The sequence below is a fragment of the Equus quagga genome, chromosome 3 (genome assembly GCF_021613505.1).
Source record: "Equus quagga isolate Etosha38 chromosome 3, UCLA_HA_Equagga_1.0, whole genome shotgun sequence".
Classification (NCBI taxonomy): Eukaryota; Metazoa; Chordata; class Mammalia; order Perissodactyla; family Equidae; genus Equus; species Equus quagga.
Window position 1 is genome coordinate 119,592,237 of NC_060269.1, and position 14,181 is coordinate 119,606,417.

Consider the following 14,181-nt stretch of genomic DNA (forward strand, 5'->3'; position numbering starts at 1 on the left):
TCACAAGACTCTTAGTTAACTGAGGGCAGGGACCCGTGTCTGCTTTACTCAGCTTTGTGTCTGGCACATAACAGGCTCTCTTAAATATTTACTGAATGGACAAATGAATGACTTGGCTTACATGTCCCTGCCCTTGTCAAAAACAATTTTTCTGTTTAGTATTAAATATCTTCCTTTTGATAGCAGTAACTTCTTGCTTTAATCTTGGTAGTAAAAGCACGCCATATGGATTGCAGGAGGTGAGAAATACCAACTTGAGAGAGAGAAAGATGACAGAACAGGATATAGTGTAATCAAAGCGGAGTTAACCACAGTCAGCACTTACAGCAGGGGCAGAACTTATTTTTCTAGTGTCAGAAACTCACGAAGAAGTAGTAAAACCATTGAGAAAGAACATGTTTCACAAATATCCCTCTACACTCCAATAATATTCTCTGGAAAGCTCTTTTTATTACTTGCAGATCTTTGTGACCACAGTAGATGAACGATAGGTTTTCGTTAGATGATAAATTGCAATACTGGGAAGGTGTTAAAAACTGCCTTTGTAAACTAACCCAAGGCTATAGTGCCAAGAAACCTTGTCCTCTAAGATCGGTTTATGAGAAACTTTGCTGTTTGAAGTCATATCATTGAGAATAGAACCTTCTACTGTTGCCCAAAGAATGCAAGCAAGGGGGACCACTTGACCCAGAGAAGCAGGCTGGATTTACAACTCAGGTGGAGAACTTCAGATAAGGTGTTTGGGGAAACTACATGTTACATTTATCTTAATTTTCTAGTGTCCAAGGAAACAGGGCCTTGAGTCTGCCCGTCAGCCCATAGTGGCATTCAGATTGTACTGTTCCTAAGGGAACTCTAAACAGCGTTCTAACCGGACACAGTGAGGCCATTCAACCCTTCTTTTGAGTCATTGCTGCTTTCTTAAACAATAACTTTCCCAGCCCTGTTTCCTTCCTTCTCCGTCCTGAGCAAAGATCTGTGATTCTGCTTCCTCTACCCCTTTCTTAGAATCATTCAGCACAAGTCCATATCGCATTAAAACCTTCTTTTGGTTTACTCTTACTGAGCCGCTCCAAGGTTTCCCATAGTATACACTTTGCCTTTCTGCAGCACGTAACAAACTTAACTTTGATGAGCTTATTGATGTCACTGTGCTTGCAAACCGGCAGGGGTAGAGACAGAGAGAGAGATGAATGCATATCGCCAGTACAACTAAAGTAATGCTTATGTGTGAGCATTGCAGTCCTTCATGCTAAATTTCATAAATCCAAACAATGGACAACTCAACCTCTAAGTGACGAAGAAAAAGAGTAGCAGCAAGATGACGTCCTGGAAACTGGATATTCCCACGTCGGAGATCGGTCCCGCCGCACGCAACTCGGACCGACCTCTACGCGGCTCATCCCTAGGGAGTCCGACGGACGCGCATGCGCAGCACCTGCAGGCCGCGCTGCCGTGCCTCCGGCGCCGCGGTTTGCATCCGGGTCTTTGGGCTGTGCGCTTCGCTCCCCGGCCGGGTCGGTCTGGGGTTACTGGTGTGGATTGTGCCAGCTGTTCCAGCGCCGGGGAAGCCAGTCTTCCGCCCGTGAGTCCGGGGGTGGGGACCAAGAAGGGGAGTCGGGCGGGGACCCGGCTAGTCATTGCTCCCTCGGGTGGGCTTATTGCCTGTTTGGAGACGCGGGGCCCGGGACGGACCGAGGTCTTGGGAGCCCCGAGGCGCGGTTGCGCGGGGCCCCTCTCAAACTTGGCTGGTCGTCCTCTTCGGAATTAGGCCTCCGGGAGGGGACTTCCCCGTTCCCTGTTCTGCGGTGGCTTTCTCCCGACAGTCGTTAAGAATTTGGAACAGTCGTACTCATTTGCGTTCGTTCTAGTTTGCCAAGTGCCTGGGCCCAGTAGCCGCGGTGCGGTGGGTTTGCAGCCCTCGCCTCCCGGGCAGGGACCACAGGCGTCTCTGCTGCTCGTACTGCCGAGGATGCGGCCTCCCGGCCGTGCGCGCCCCCGCCGGGTCGGAGCTTCAGAGCCCTTCTGAGGTCAGGTGTAGCGAGGTGGAGGGAACAGCTCGGAGCGGGGATTCGGGAAGTCCAGATTCTCGATTCTAGTATAGATTCTAGCCTAACTGGAACCTCAGCCGTGTAGAAGTTCCCTTTCAGCTCTCAGAGTTCTGAGACCTGTATTCGGCAGCCTTTTCTCCAAGTTAGGCGCATCCAAAATGAATCAGCACCAGAGGAGGATCAGGGAAGGGGTGCTGCTGTGTCATCTTTTGAGGGCTTTCTGGTCGTGATGCCAGAGCATTGCCCTGGGCCACGGCAGGTTGGATCTCCGGGGATTGACAGGAACACACTTTTTTAATCTGAATACATGTGGTAAAAACATTCTGCTTTAACCTTACATTTGGGACTTTTGGAAGTGAACTCGGAGCTCTCCAGAGAGTTTAAAAAAACAAGCAGAACTTATTGGTAACTGGTCTGAGGGACATACTTGCTCTTTGCAATAAAGTCACCATGTATGGTACTCTTTTCCCAATTTATCCTGATTGTAATAGTCACCTGTGATATTTGTAAAAGTGCAGATTCCCTGGACCCCATTTCACATCTTTTGAAACACTATGTTCAGGGAGAGGGGCCCGGAAATCTCTATCTTTAGCAAGCATCCTAAGTGGTTCTTACAAGACGTGTTTGGAGCATGTATCTTTCAGTCAAATAGACCCTCCACCACATGATAGTTTTGTAACTTCAACAAGAAACTTCTGAGTTGTCATTTTCCTTGTCTGAAAAATGAGGCTGGTAATTTCTACTGCAGAGACCGTTAAGTGATTCTAAGCCCTTTAAGTAGGGTCCTTAATCTTAATCATTTTCTGTCTGCAGAACCCACCTTAGGTGCTTGACATTTAATAGGTCTTCAGAAGTGTGTTAAACTGAGAAAAGAGAGAGCATGCCCACAACACAGAAGACGCTTGGAAAGCTCTAATGCCCTTCCTCCTCCTTGCCTAATTACAGTTGGTTTTTTTTTTTTTTAATTTTTATCAATAATCAGCTTGCTGAATCTTCTTCTTAGAAGAATATCTCTTGATGGTCATAACAGCCAGGAAATGCTCTGATTCTTTGGTGTAACTTTGAAATTGTTTCTGGCATTGGATTATTAATGAATTTAAATGGAGGCCAAGTCCATTTGTTGGACTGAATTTATGACTCACTGTGTAAATTATTGTCTGTAAATGCTATTTATTTCTTGTTACTGTGCCAGAATTCCAAATCATGGTGATCATAATTTTATGTTGTTATCTTATGCCAGAATTCTAAATCACTGTATTCTTAAGAATTTAGATTCCATCTGAATTTCCATTCATTTGGATTATATTCATTTAGAGCCCATATATTCACTGTAATAAGACCTACTACTCCCATTAATTTAACAAATTTGACGTATTACTGTATGTAAAGCATGTGGGTCCAGAATTCAGGACTGCTGAAACCATTGTAAAAGAATTGGTGTGGGTGATGGATTCATTTAAGTATAAACTAAGAATTAAAATCTAGGAATTATGGTTATTAAATAATGTAAATGTTATAAATCTTGACAATATAAAAATAATGCATATTACAGAAATCAGGGTGTGAGGAAGTGTAGGAATGAAATTTTCACATCTTTCATGGTACTAGTTCAAACTGCATTTTCTAAAATGGAATCCTATAATGTTTTTAAATGACTCTGATTTTTAAATGTCTGTAGAATGTTTTTCTTAACCTTAGAGTACTCTTTTAGGAACTAAAATTGCTTTTTGTGAAGAAAGTTTTTTTCCCCAGAGATCAGCGGTTTTTCTAGTTCACTTTTTCTTCTGTTGAATGCAGGAAGAATTAAATGTTATGCTTTTTATTAAAAATAGCATGTTTAATATGATCCCATTGTTCAAAATTATTTCTATACATCCTGCTTATATGTATGCATTAGATAGATATCTGGAATGATCTATACCTAAGAATAATGGGAATTATTTCTGAGTGATAGGATTTGGGACGATTTTTCTTTAAACTTCTTTGTACCTTTCTGTATTGATTGAAACTTTTTAAAAGTGTGGGTATCATTTTTATAAAAACATTATTTAACATTGTTTGAAAGGGAGGTTGGGTTATTACATTATTTATAGGGAGAGTTCTGTATTTTAGTAAGTAACCCAGAAGTTGCTGAGTAATCGTTGCTACCATTAACTCCCAGTCAGGAAATGAGTACTATTTTGTTTGCCTTTAGTTTTGTTGTATGTTGTTTTATACAGTATCCCTGGAGAGAGTGCAGTATGGTGTCTTTAGTAAGTTTTCCTTGATATGAATTCTGGTTTTGTCATTAATTAACTTTTTGACCTCAGTCACACTGAGTCCCCCTCCTCATCTAAAACTGGGCACTATATTTACTTCAGAAGATTATTGTAAGGATTAATATATGTGCTTAAATAATCTAGCCCACTGCCTAGAACCCAAGGTCTGTTCAAAGGAGAACAGCTATTACTACTATTTTAAAAGTACAGATTGTATTTGTATACGTGCGTATCTTTCTTAAGTAAAGTCGTTTTAAAATCATCAGTGCGTTATACCTGTTTGTCTGTAAATTGCTTAAAGTGCTCTACAATGAAATTTTCTCAGGTTTGAACTTCTGGTCCTGGAAGCTGCACATCCCCATAATGAGGCTTGTAATTCTTGATAACTATGACTTGGCTAGTGAATGGGCAGCCAAATACATCTGTAATCGCATCATTCAGTTCAAACCTGGACAGGACAGATATTTTACACTGGGTTTACCAACAGGTAATACACCATATTTTTCCATTTTAGATACGGAATGTTGTAGCAGTGAAGTGTTTCCCTTAGTAAAATATTTCGTATTTATTTCTTGCCATATTGCTGATCGAAATAGTTACTATGTTAAAATTCTATCTTACATACCACTCCAAAGTGCAAAAGGAAATATCCCAACTTAAGTGGTCATAGTATCTTTTGTACCTTTTTCTACTAGTCTTTTGTTTGTTTTTAGAGATGTTGCTTTCACTATTCATATAATTTCTTGGTAGATTAGCCTTCTTATTAATCAGTAAGAGGTACCTAAAGTGTGTACTGTTGCCACTTAGTTTCACCTCACCTGCCTCATATTCTATCTTATTAGCCCTTTACTAGGTTTATTTTCTATCTTAGAAGTATTGTAAGTAAGAATTGAAGACATGTATGTCTTCATGACAGAACAAACATAAGTATTAATTACGTATTTTCTTGAATGTAGTTCTCTGTTAAGGTTTTTCTTCAAAAATAACCAAATAGTGTCATTGATCTCATGGCACTTTATTAGATAAGGTTGACTTCTGCAGGAAGGACTATTGGGCCTGGAATCAGAGCTGCTCCTTTCTTGGTGACTTCAAGGCATTTATTCTGTATTTCTAATCTGTGGTTTCCTTACCTTTAAGAAAGTTAAGGATAATAATAGTTTACAGTGCTGTTTTGAGGTTCAAATAAGATAGCCTTTGTACAAATCCCCTGTATACTGTACAAACTATATAAAGTTAAGGTTCTCCTATGTGGCTACACTCAGACTAGCTGCCTTAATCACTCTGTCTTAATTATGCTGTAGAAATAAACAGTAATTTGAGTGTGAGGGCAGAAAGGCATTAGAGTCATAAATGTCAGCAGTGCTAAATATGTTTTTGTTTATTTAGATCCTCAACTTTTGTTTTATTTTGGATAGTATAACTGCCTAGTAATACACCTGCCAAGGGTGTATCTCTGAAAAACCTTTGTTGATGTTTTCCACTTTTCTCCCTCATTGACTACTGACAGTGTTAATCATGCCTCGCCCTCCCAAGCTTTTGAAATTTGAACATACATTTCTGTAATTGCACTCAATATGCTGTATTGTAATTATCCCTCCACCAAGTACAGTTTCTGGGGAATGTATATCAGTATATATTTATTAAAGTGATCTTAACAAGCTTGACTTTTACAGGCCTGCACACTGAGGGCCTGACCTGCCTCCCTTACTTATTCTCACTATGATAGACACTGAATCATGATAGGCAGATTACACTGCTGCTGGTTCAAAGAATAGGCCTGAACTGGCTGGCTTCACTCTTACTCGTGTTGCTAGTGTATATGAAAACTATGAGCTCTGGACAGAATCTCTCAAAAATCTCTCAAAAATCTGGCTTCACTGCCATGTGATATGTGGCAAATTCCTTAATCTTTTTGACCCAGTTCTTCCATCTTCAAAATGGGAAAGATAATACCAATTTTCCAAGGTCGTGAGATTTACATGATCTAATGTATAAAAACACCAGCATAGCATCTAGAACATAGGCATACAAATGTCATCTCTGAACCTCCTTCCCCGTCTTTTTTCTATTCTCAACTACAACTTACCCCATCTTTGACTGTTGGAATTCCACCCCTTCTTCAAGACTCAATTGAAATGACATCTTTGGTCCTTCCTCAGACAAGGAAGACTACAATCTTTTCTTCTTTGATTCACTGCTGTTCTCCAGACTTCTTATAAGTCATTTATAATATTTTTCCTTGTATTGTGGTTATTTTGTACTTGCCTGTTCCTATCTTGTGAGTTCTTCTGGGATAGAAACGTCTTAATCTTTGTTTTATCTGAATCATAGTAAGCACTTGGTAAATATTAGTAAATGAGTATTGCAAAGCAGATATTAAAATGAAGTTACTTTAACCGTGTCACCCTGTACTGTATCTTTCATTGTTTTCTTTGCTTCAGCCACCTTGATTAAAATGTAGAAAATGAATATGTTTTTTGTTATCACCATTGTGACAACTTCTCACTGTTTTTATGCATATATCCTTAAATTAGGAGGGAGTCCTATCACTATTCTCTGGACACTGATAGACACAGAAGATTTGTTTATGCTTCTGGGCAGAAAGAAGGAAAAGCATATTTATCCGTCTTTTAGCCTGGTTTCATGTTAGTAGGCTGTAGTTTTTTGAGAAGGAATTGTAAAATTTGACCATATAAATTTTGAATTATTAATTGCAATTTAAAACAATATGTGTGCTTAACTTTGAGAAAATCTCTTACACTTCTGTTTTCTGAACCTATGTGATATTTATTATTTTTAGCAACTTCTGTAATTCTGTCATTTCAATTGAGAGTCATCTTTTACTACTCTAGAATTTCCTTTGTATTTTTTTTTTTTTTGCCAGAGACTGAGTTCTGTCATACTTCTGACTGGTGCTTAAGTGGAAATTTTTTGCGCAGGTGTTTTGTGTCATTTTGTAATGGTGGGTAGATTAGGAATCACTACTTCAATTAGGATTGGGAGGACCTGGTCACTTTTTGTAAGAATACAGTCAATCTAGCCTTCCAGTTTGTAGTTAAAATAAAAAAAATATAGCAAGTTTAGAAAACAAAAGGAGGCCATCTTCAAGTGGCTAAATTCATTTGTCTTTATTGTGCCATATCATGAAGTGCTCTCAAACAGATCTTAATTTTATAAAACATGTATGCGAATCACATTTATAAAACAATAAAATCAAGAACTCAGATGAAGTATGCAAAGCCAACATCCCATTTCCTAAAGTCATTTTACTTTATACATTTTAGCTGATACATGCTGAAGCTAACACAAAGTGAGAAACAGGAGCTCTAGTTAAAAACTTAAAGGCTAAGGTTCCTCACTTAATCCTTGACAATTTCAGAGTCTATTTTGAAAGTAGGGGCAATATTTAAATCTAGCTCTAGTTTCCCTTTTGATTTCATTAAATAGTCAACACTTGACCTATTTATGTATCATTTATTTTACAAATCCTTCTCTAAATAATAAAGATTTTTCTCAAAAGTTGGGATGTTTATTTTTCTTTTAATTCAGATGTGCTCTCTAGAAGTTTGCAATCTTGGAATATTCAACATTAATTCCAAATACTCAACAACTCAAGAAAAACTAATTTCTAATGACTGATTTCCAGTTTTATTCAACAATTCTAGTTTACTAAAATTTCACGGTACCTTGTAAAGAGACTAATTCAAATTAGATTTGTTAATTGAATATGTATTTGAATTAAGAATTGTTTGCCTAATACATTAGAAACGTAGAATATCATTATGTAAGAAGAGATAAAGATAATATAAACTTTTTTAAGAATAGATTTTCAAGTTATGTTAGAAAATTGAATCTTTATCTGTTTTAGGGAGTACACCTTTAGGATGTTATAAAAAACTAATAGAATATCACAAGAATGGAGACCTTTCTTTTAAATATGTGAAGACCTTTAACATGGATGAATATGTAGGTAAGCTATATTATTTGGATATGTTATATTTTATATTTTAAATAAAATGAATATATGTTGAGAAAATTAATATTATTTGAATTTATGTTTCAAATATAATGTGAATATATTTCTGTAGTATACTGCCTTGTGATGAGGTTGAGAGTTTATATAAAAAAGAATCTATAGTGGAAGGAATATGGAACTGGAAATCAGAAATCAGAATACCTGCATTCATCTTGGGCACTGCCACTTACCAGTCATGTAACTTTGAGCCAGTCCATTCACATTTCTCATTCTCTTTTTTTTTTCTTTTTTGAGGAAGATTAGCCCTGAGCTAACATCTGCCACCAATCCTCCTCTTTTTGCTGGGGAAGACTGGCCCTGAGCTAACATCCGTGCCCATCTTTCTCCATTTTATATGTGGGACGCCTGCCACAGCATGGCTTGATAAGCGGTGCGTAGGTCCGCATCCGGGATCTGAACCAGCAAACCCCGGGCTGCCAAAGCAGAACATGTGAATTTAACCCCTGCGCCACTGGGCTGGCCCCTCTTTTTTTCCTTAAAGGCGAAGTTAAAACCAGTGTTGTTGTGGAGATAAATTAAGTAAAATGTATGTAAAAGTAATTAGTAAAATAAAGACTTTTCAAATATAAGGCTATTTATACAGTCATGCTTTGCTTCACAACAGGGATACATTCTGAGAAATTTGTTGTTCTCAGGTGATTTGTCATTGTGCAAACATCATAGAGTGTACTTAAACCTAGAAGGTATAGCCTACTACACATCTGGGCCATATGGTACTAATCTTATAGGCCCGCCATTGTATATACTGTCCATCGTTGACCAAAATGTCACTACGTGGCTCATTACTGTATTTCTAGCCATTAAGCTTTTATAATTTATTGTTAACTTACTTAACTGGAAAGATCTGTGATGCGTCTAAACTCTGTGTTAAAATTTAAATATAGGAATACATTTTTATTTGTAGTCTAAGTTATAGCCAAAAAACTGTTATGATTCAATATTCTTTGCATGCGTGTATGAAGAATAGAGGAGGAACATGGGCTAACATTTCAGTTGTGTGGCTAATTAATTTATGTTGAGCTTAACATATAAATCAATTCCATTGGTTAAAATTTGTGTGAGAAGTCGAGTATAGTGATTAAATTGCACATGAACCAGGCTTCTGTATTTGAATTTCAGCCCCTCTGTGAGCTATGTGACCTTGGGAAAGTTACTTAACTTTTCTGTGCTTTTGTTCACCTATAAAATAGGATGATACTAGTATTTCCATAGAGGTTGTACAAATTAATTGAGTTAATACATGCATATACAGTGGTTAAAGTAATGCCTGGCATATAATAAGCATATATTCCACATAAAAATGCTTTTAATTTGAATGTGGTATAGAAAGGTTATATATTTTAAATAACATTTAAGTCTTAGAAAAGTAAACTTCAGGTTTATTTCTGAAAATAGTTACATTTTTATTTATTAACTTTATATTTAGGACTTCCTAGAAATCATCCTGAAAGCTACCATTCATATATGTGGAATAACTTTTTTAAGCATATTGATATAGATCCTAATAATGCTCATATCCTTGATGGGAATGCTGCAGATTTACAAGCAGAATGTGATGCATTTGAAAAGAAAATAAAGGAAGCTGGAGGAATTGATCTTTTTGTTGGAGGTATGTAAAACATTTTGTCATTAATCATTTGTTAATATTTGAATTAAATGCTTTAAATAAAAAAAACAAATCTTATCAGTATGTAAAGAACACCCATGACTATCTGTAATACCAATTTATTGAGCTACTGATTTATACTTTACTATATTTTCATCAAAATATAATCTTAAGGTTGCAAGTTGGAATTGTTTAAATTATGTTTTGAGAAACAGGTCCAAATCCCTGCTAAACTCTTCTAATTGCCTCTTTAGAATTGACAGTTTAGCATATCTTAGAAAAAGAGTGATGTATTTCTTTTCCTAAATGATATTCTTCTCCTTTTACTGTTTCTTTAAAACTCTAACCCAGCCTTCTTACCCAATTACAGGGTTAACTCTCTCAGAGTTTGCATGTGGAACAGGTGGATTTTAGCATTTCTGTACTGAACAGTTAAATTGCTTAATTGTATAAGACTTTATTTATCATCAGCCTTTAGTTAATATGAATTAAGTTGTATAATTGTCTTAATAAGCTCCAAAGTGTATAAGTATTTGACTAAATTACACGTGAAATTTATAATATATATACATATATATGTGTGTACATAATCTACCATTTAAAATAGGAGGAAGAGTTTCTTCCTTTATAATGACAACATGGTTTTCTGACATCAGTATGAAGCATCCAAAACAGCTAATTAATTACCATCAGAATAGTATAATATCAACTAAACTGAAGCCAAAATTTGTATTTGCCAGATTGTTTAGTATTCAACTAAACATACTAAAGCTCTAAATTAAGTTTTCTGGATATATCTTATAATTAATTTCTTAGAAGACTGCTCAAAATTACATGAATTTCAATCTTCAGTATTGCTGTACTGAGGTTAATTTATGGTAGAGGTGGCCAGGTATGGTTGAGGTAGTTGGTTGCCCCTGGGAAAAATTGGGTTTTAGAGTCAGAGATAAATTTGCATCCTGTTTTGGCCACTTACTATCTATATGACCCTGGGAAATTCATTCAAGTTCAGTATAATTTATAAAACAGGTTTAATATTAATCATTCCAAAATTTGTGAAAATTAATTGCATTACAACCTGTATAAAATGCCTTGTACGGTGGGTGGTATGTAGTTCGTACTCCCTTAAGTGTTACTTCAGTCTTCTCCTTATTTCTGAACTGTAGATGCTGAAATAATTGTTCCTTAGATCCTTGAAATTTCTGCTGTTTTAACTGAATTACCTCTAAGGGTATCCAGTGAGACTGAAATTTTCTCTTTGAGGAAATTTCTATCTCTCCCTGGCAGAATCAATATCAATTACTTTGTTGTGTAGATGGGATGGTTTTTATCTGAACAAGAATACAAGTTAGGCTATTTTGCTTTTTAAGATAGAAAGTTATCTATGTTTTAAATAAAATTTGCTAATATTACTTCAGTATTCCTGGAAAACATTTGCACTCCATTTTTGTCCATATCACTCAATTCTGAGATAATTACCATTTGCGCCTGCCAAAATCAAGGCAAAGGGCAATAGATATTTGAGAACATTTAAAGAATGTACTACCCATGCATTCTTTAAACTTTCTAAACTTTATACCAAAATCAAGTAGAATTACAGTCATGTATCACTTAACGACAGGGACATGTTCTGAGAAATGTATTGTTAGACCATTTTGTCATTATGAGAACATCATAGAGTGTGCTTATATAAACCTACATGGTGTAGCCTACTACACACCTAGGCTATATGGTACCAATCTTATGGACACTGTCATATATATGGTCTGTTGTCAACTGAAACGTCCTTATGTGGCACATGACTGTACTATAATATAATATACCTAAACAATTTATCTTAGTTATATCAAGAAATATTTTCATTCATTTACTGGTATACAGAAAGGCATGGTAGTTATTAGAGGTTTGTTATTAAAAATGGCTGCATGAAAAATGCCTTTTTTACCTCTTCATTTGAGGACTTTTTTTTCTGGTTAATTTATTGACCTAACATAAGGAGCCATGTGACAAATCCCTTGGGGACTCAATGCCAGCAAGTAGAATTTAGTTGGGGGGGCGGGGGGTACTGATAAGAACTCTTTAACTCCATTTTGTCGTTTTTCCTGCTTTCCAGAAAGCATTTATAGCTTAATGTAGTGTTTAAGGCTGAATCTCCCTTATCAAAGATTTCTAGTAGAACTTTCTTCTTTCGCCATAGCGTTAAGTCACTTCTCATTACTTTTTACCTGAAGTTTTTTGGTACATTTCCTCACTATAAGCCACCTTAGTTCTCCCTTTGAAATAGATGGAGCATAAATTATAATTATTTATGTTTATCACTGACTCTCACTACTAAAAAGAACTTGGTGTTTTACAAATTTTTGTCTTGAGCTTTCTGTAGTTCTCCGTCCACAAAAAATTTAAGAGATTTTCCTTGCCTCTTCCATTAACATCTTCACTGTAGTCATGTGATGATCCAGGGTCTGACATTTTATGTTATCCAAAGGACATAATTCCTCTGTGTATAGGGAGAGAAAGGTTAGCTTATTGCCTTTTCCTTGAACTGTTTCCTTGTGGGGATATCCTGTTATTGGATGTGTACTCATGAAAGAATCTCACTGATTCTTTGCCTTTGTTGATCTCGGTTTGTTATCATTGGATTTTCAAGATGAGGCTTGGTATCTGGGTCTTACCACTTACCCTTCTTTTGTTCCAGGGTTTGGTTAATAAAAACACTAAGAACTGAGCCAAATGGGATCAAAATATCAGCTTTATTAAAGGTAAAGTTGGATTAGAGATTGCAGGTTGGGCTTGAGGCCAGAATGGGGTTTCCTATTTCTCCCCTCTGAATTGGAAATAGTAGGACAAGAAGAGCTCAAGAATATTAATCCATGATTGCTCACTCCTGGGAAATGGAGCAGGAGTTCCCTTCCCTCGGTAGAAAAGAGAAAGGAGGATATATATACTCTTAAACATTCTCAGTCTTCCTCTGATGGTAAAAGTGTTGAGAGAAGGAGTAAGGTGTATCATGCAATTCGTGACTCACCCCAGTTACACAAACATGGAGTTTTGTAAGTAGACTCCAAAGGCGTTATTAACTTTACAATTATCTTAAGATAATTTGTTTTTCAAAAGTAAAAGTAAGGCAATGGGGAAAACTTTAACCCACTCTTTTGGTTACATGACTAGATTCTTTGGTTTGCAAGTAACAGTAATCTACTAATGGGACCAAAAGTGAATTACTTGCAATGATTCTGGGGTAACTCACAGAATTGATAGAAGAGTTGAAACAACCAAGTCTTCAGAAGAAAAAGAACCGGGGAGCCTCAGATCTCCAAAGCAAGAACTCATCGACCCTCTCCTGCATGCTAACCATCAAATGTCTCTGCTCTAGATGCCTTCTTTCTTTCTGTATCCCTGGTCAAGTTTGAGAATTTCTGGAGAGAAATTCTGATTGTTTCAGCTTGGGACAAGTGCTTATCCCTAGACCACAATTATTCTGCCTAAAAGAGAGATAAGGTGTTATGATTGTTCTAGTGCCTGTTGTGGGGGAGCAGAGTAGGGTAGGGGAAGGAAGAAGAAACTATACTGAGCATACCTAAGATTAGCAGTTATCCATGCCTTTATTCAGCCGTTATTTATTGAGGGCCTCCTACATATCGTGTTATTCTAAATGGTAAGGATATGGTAGTGAAGAAGACAAAGTTCTTACTCTCATGAAGTTTGCATTCTACCCCACAGAACTATAGGAACACAGGAAAGATATATAATCCAGACTCTGAGGTTTTAGAGATGTTTCATAAAGATGCTGATATCTTAGTTTAGACTTAAAGATTGAATAAGAATTAGCCATGATTTTTAGATTTCATAATTATATTTAAGAAAGTTTTATAAAGCTTTGTAAAACATTCTGAACATTTTTTAAAATAAATTTTATATGAGGAAGCTCAATATTTGATAGATATTCTTGGTCAGTAGGAGAATGTATTGATCCCTCTCCATCATGAACAATTGCTGATAATTTTGGCTTTGCTATACACTTTTAGACGACCCAAATCAAAAGAGCCACTAGTGTTGATGTTTGCGGACTTACTATTTTTTCTGGAACTTTTATTTTCCTGGTTCCATCCTTTCCTCTTTATACATACATAGAGAAATATAAATATTTGGTCAGATGTGTACTTCAGAGAAACATAACAGTTTTACAAATATAGAAAGAAATGCATATCTATAATTTAAAACTTATAGTTA

The 14,181-nt window shown here is 36.4% G+C and overlaps 1 protein-coding gene across 2 annotated transcripts in view; it reads left to right on the forward strand.

Annotated features, from left to right (window-relative positions):
* The first annotated feature begins 1,454 nt into the window (after nucleotides 1–1,454).
* LOC124237182 (glucosamine-6-phosphate isomerase 2) overlaps nucleotides 1,455–14,181 on the forward strand; it is a 28,404-nt gene continuing 15,677 nt past the window's right edge. Inside the window, exons 1-4 of one of the 2 annotated variants that reach the window (XM_046656585.1) lie at nucleotides 1,455–1,585; nucleotides 4,635–4,796; nucleotides 8,178–8,279; nucleotides 9,772–9,954. In XM_046656585.1, coding sequence (XP_046512541.1) covers nucleotides 4,673–4,796; nucleotides 8,178–8,279; nucleotides 9,772–9,954 — 409 coding nt within the window. In that variant the 5' untranslated portion in view covers nucleotides 1,455–1,585; nucleotides 4,635–4,672. The remainder of the gene's footprint in view (nucleotides 1,586–4,634; nucleotides 4,797–8,177; nucleotides 8,280–9,771; nucleotides 9,955–14,181) is intronic. The other variant, XM_046656586.1, reaches the window with a different exon arrangement.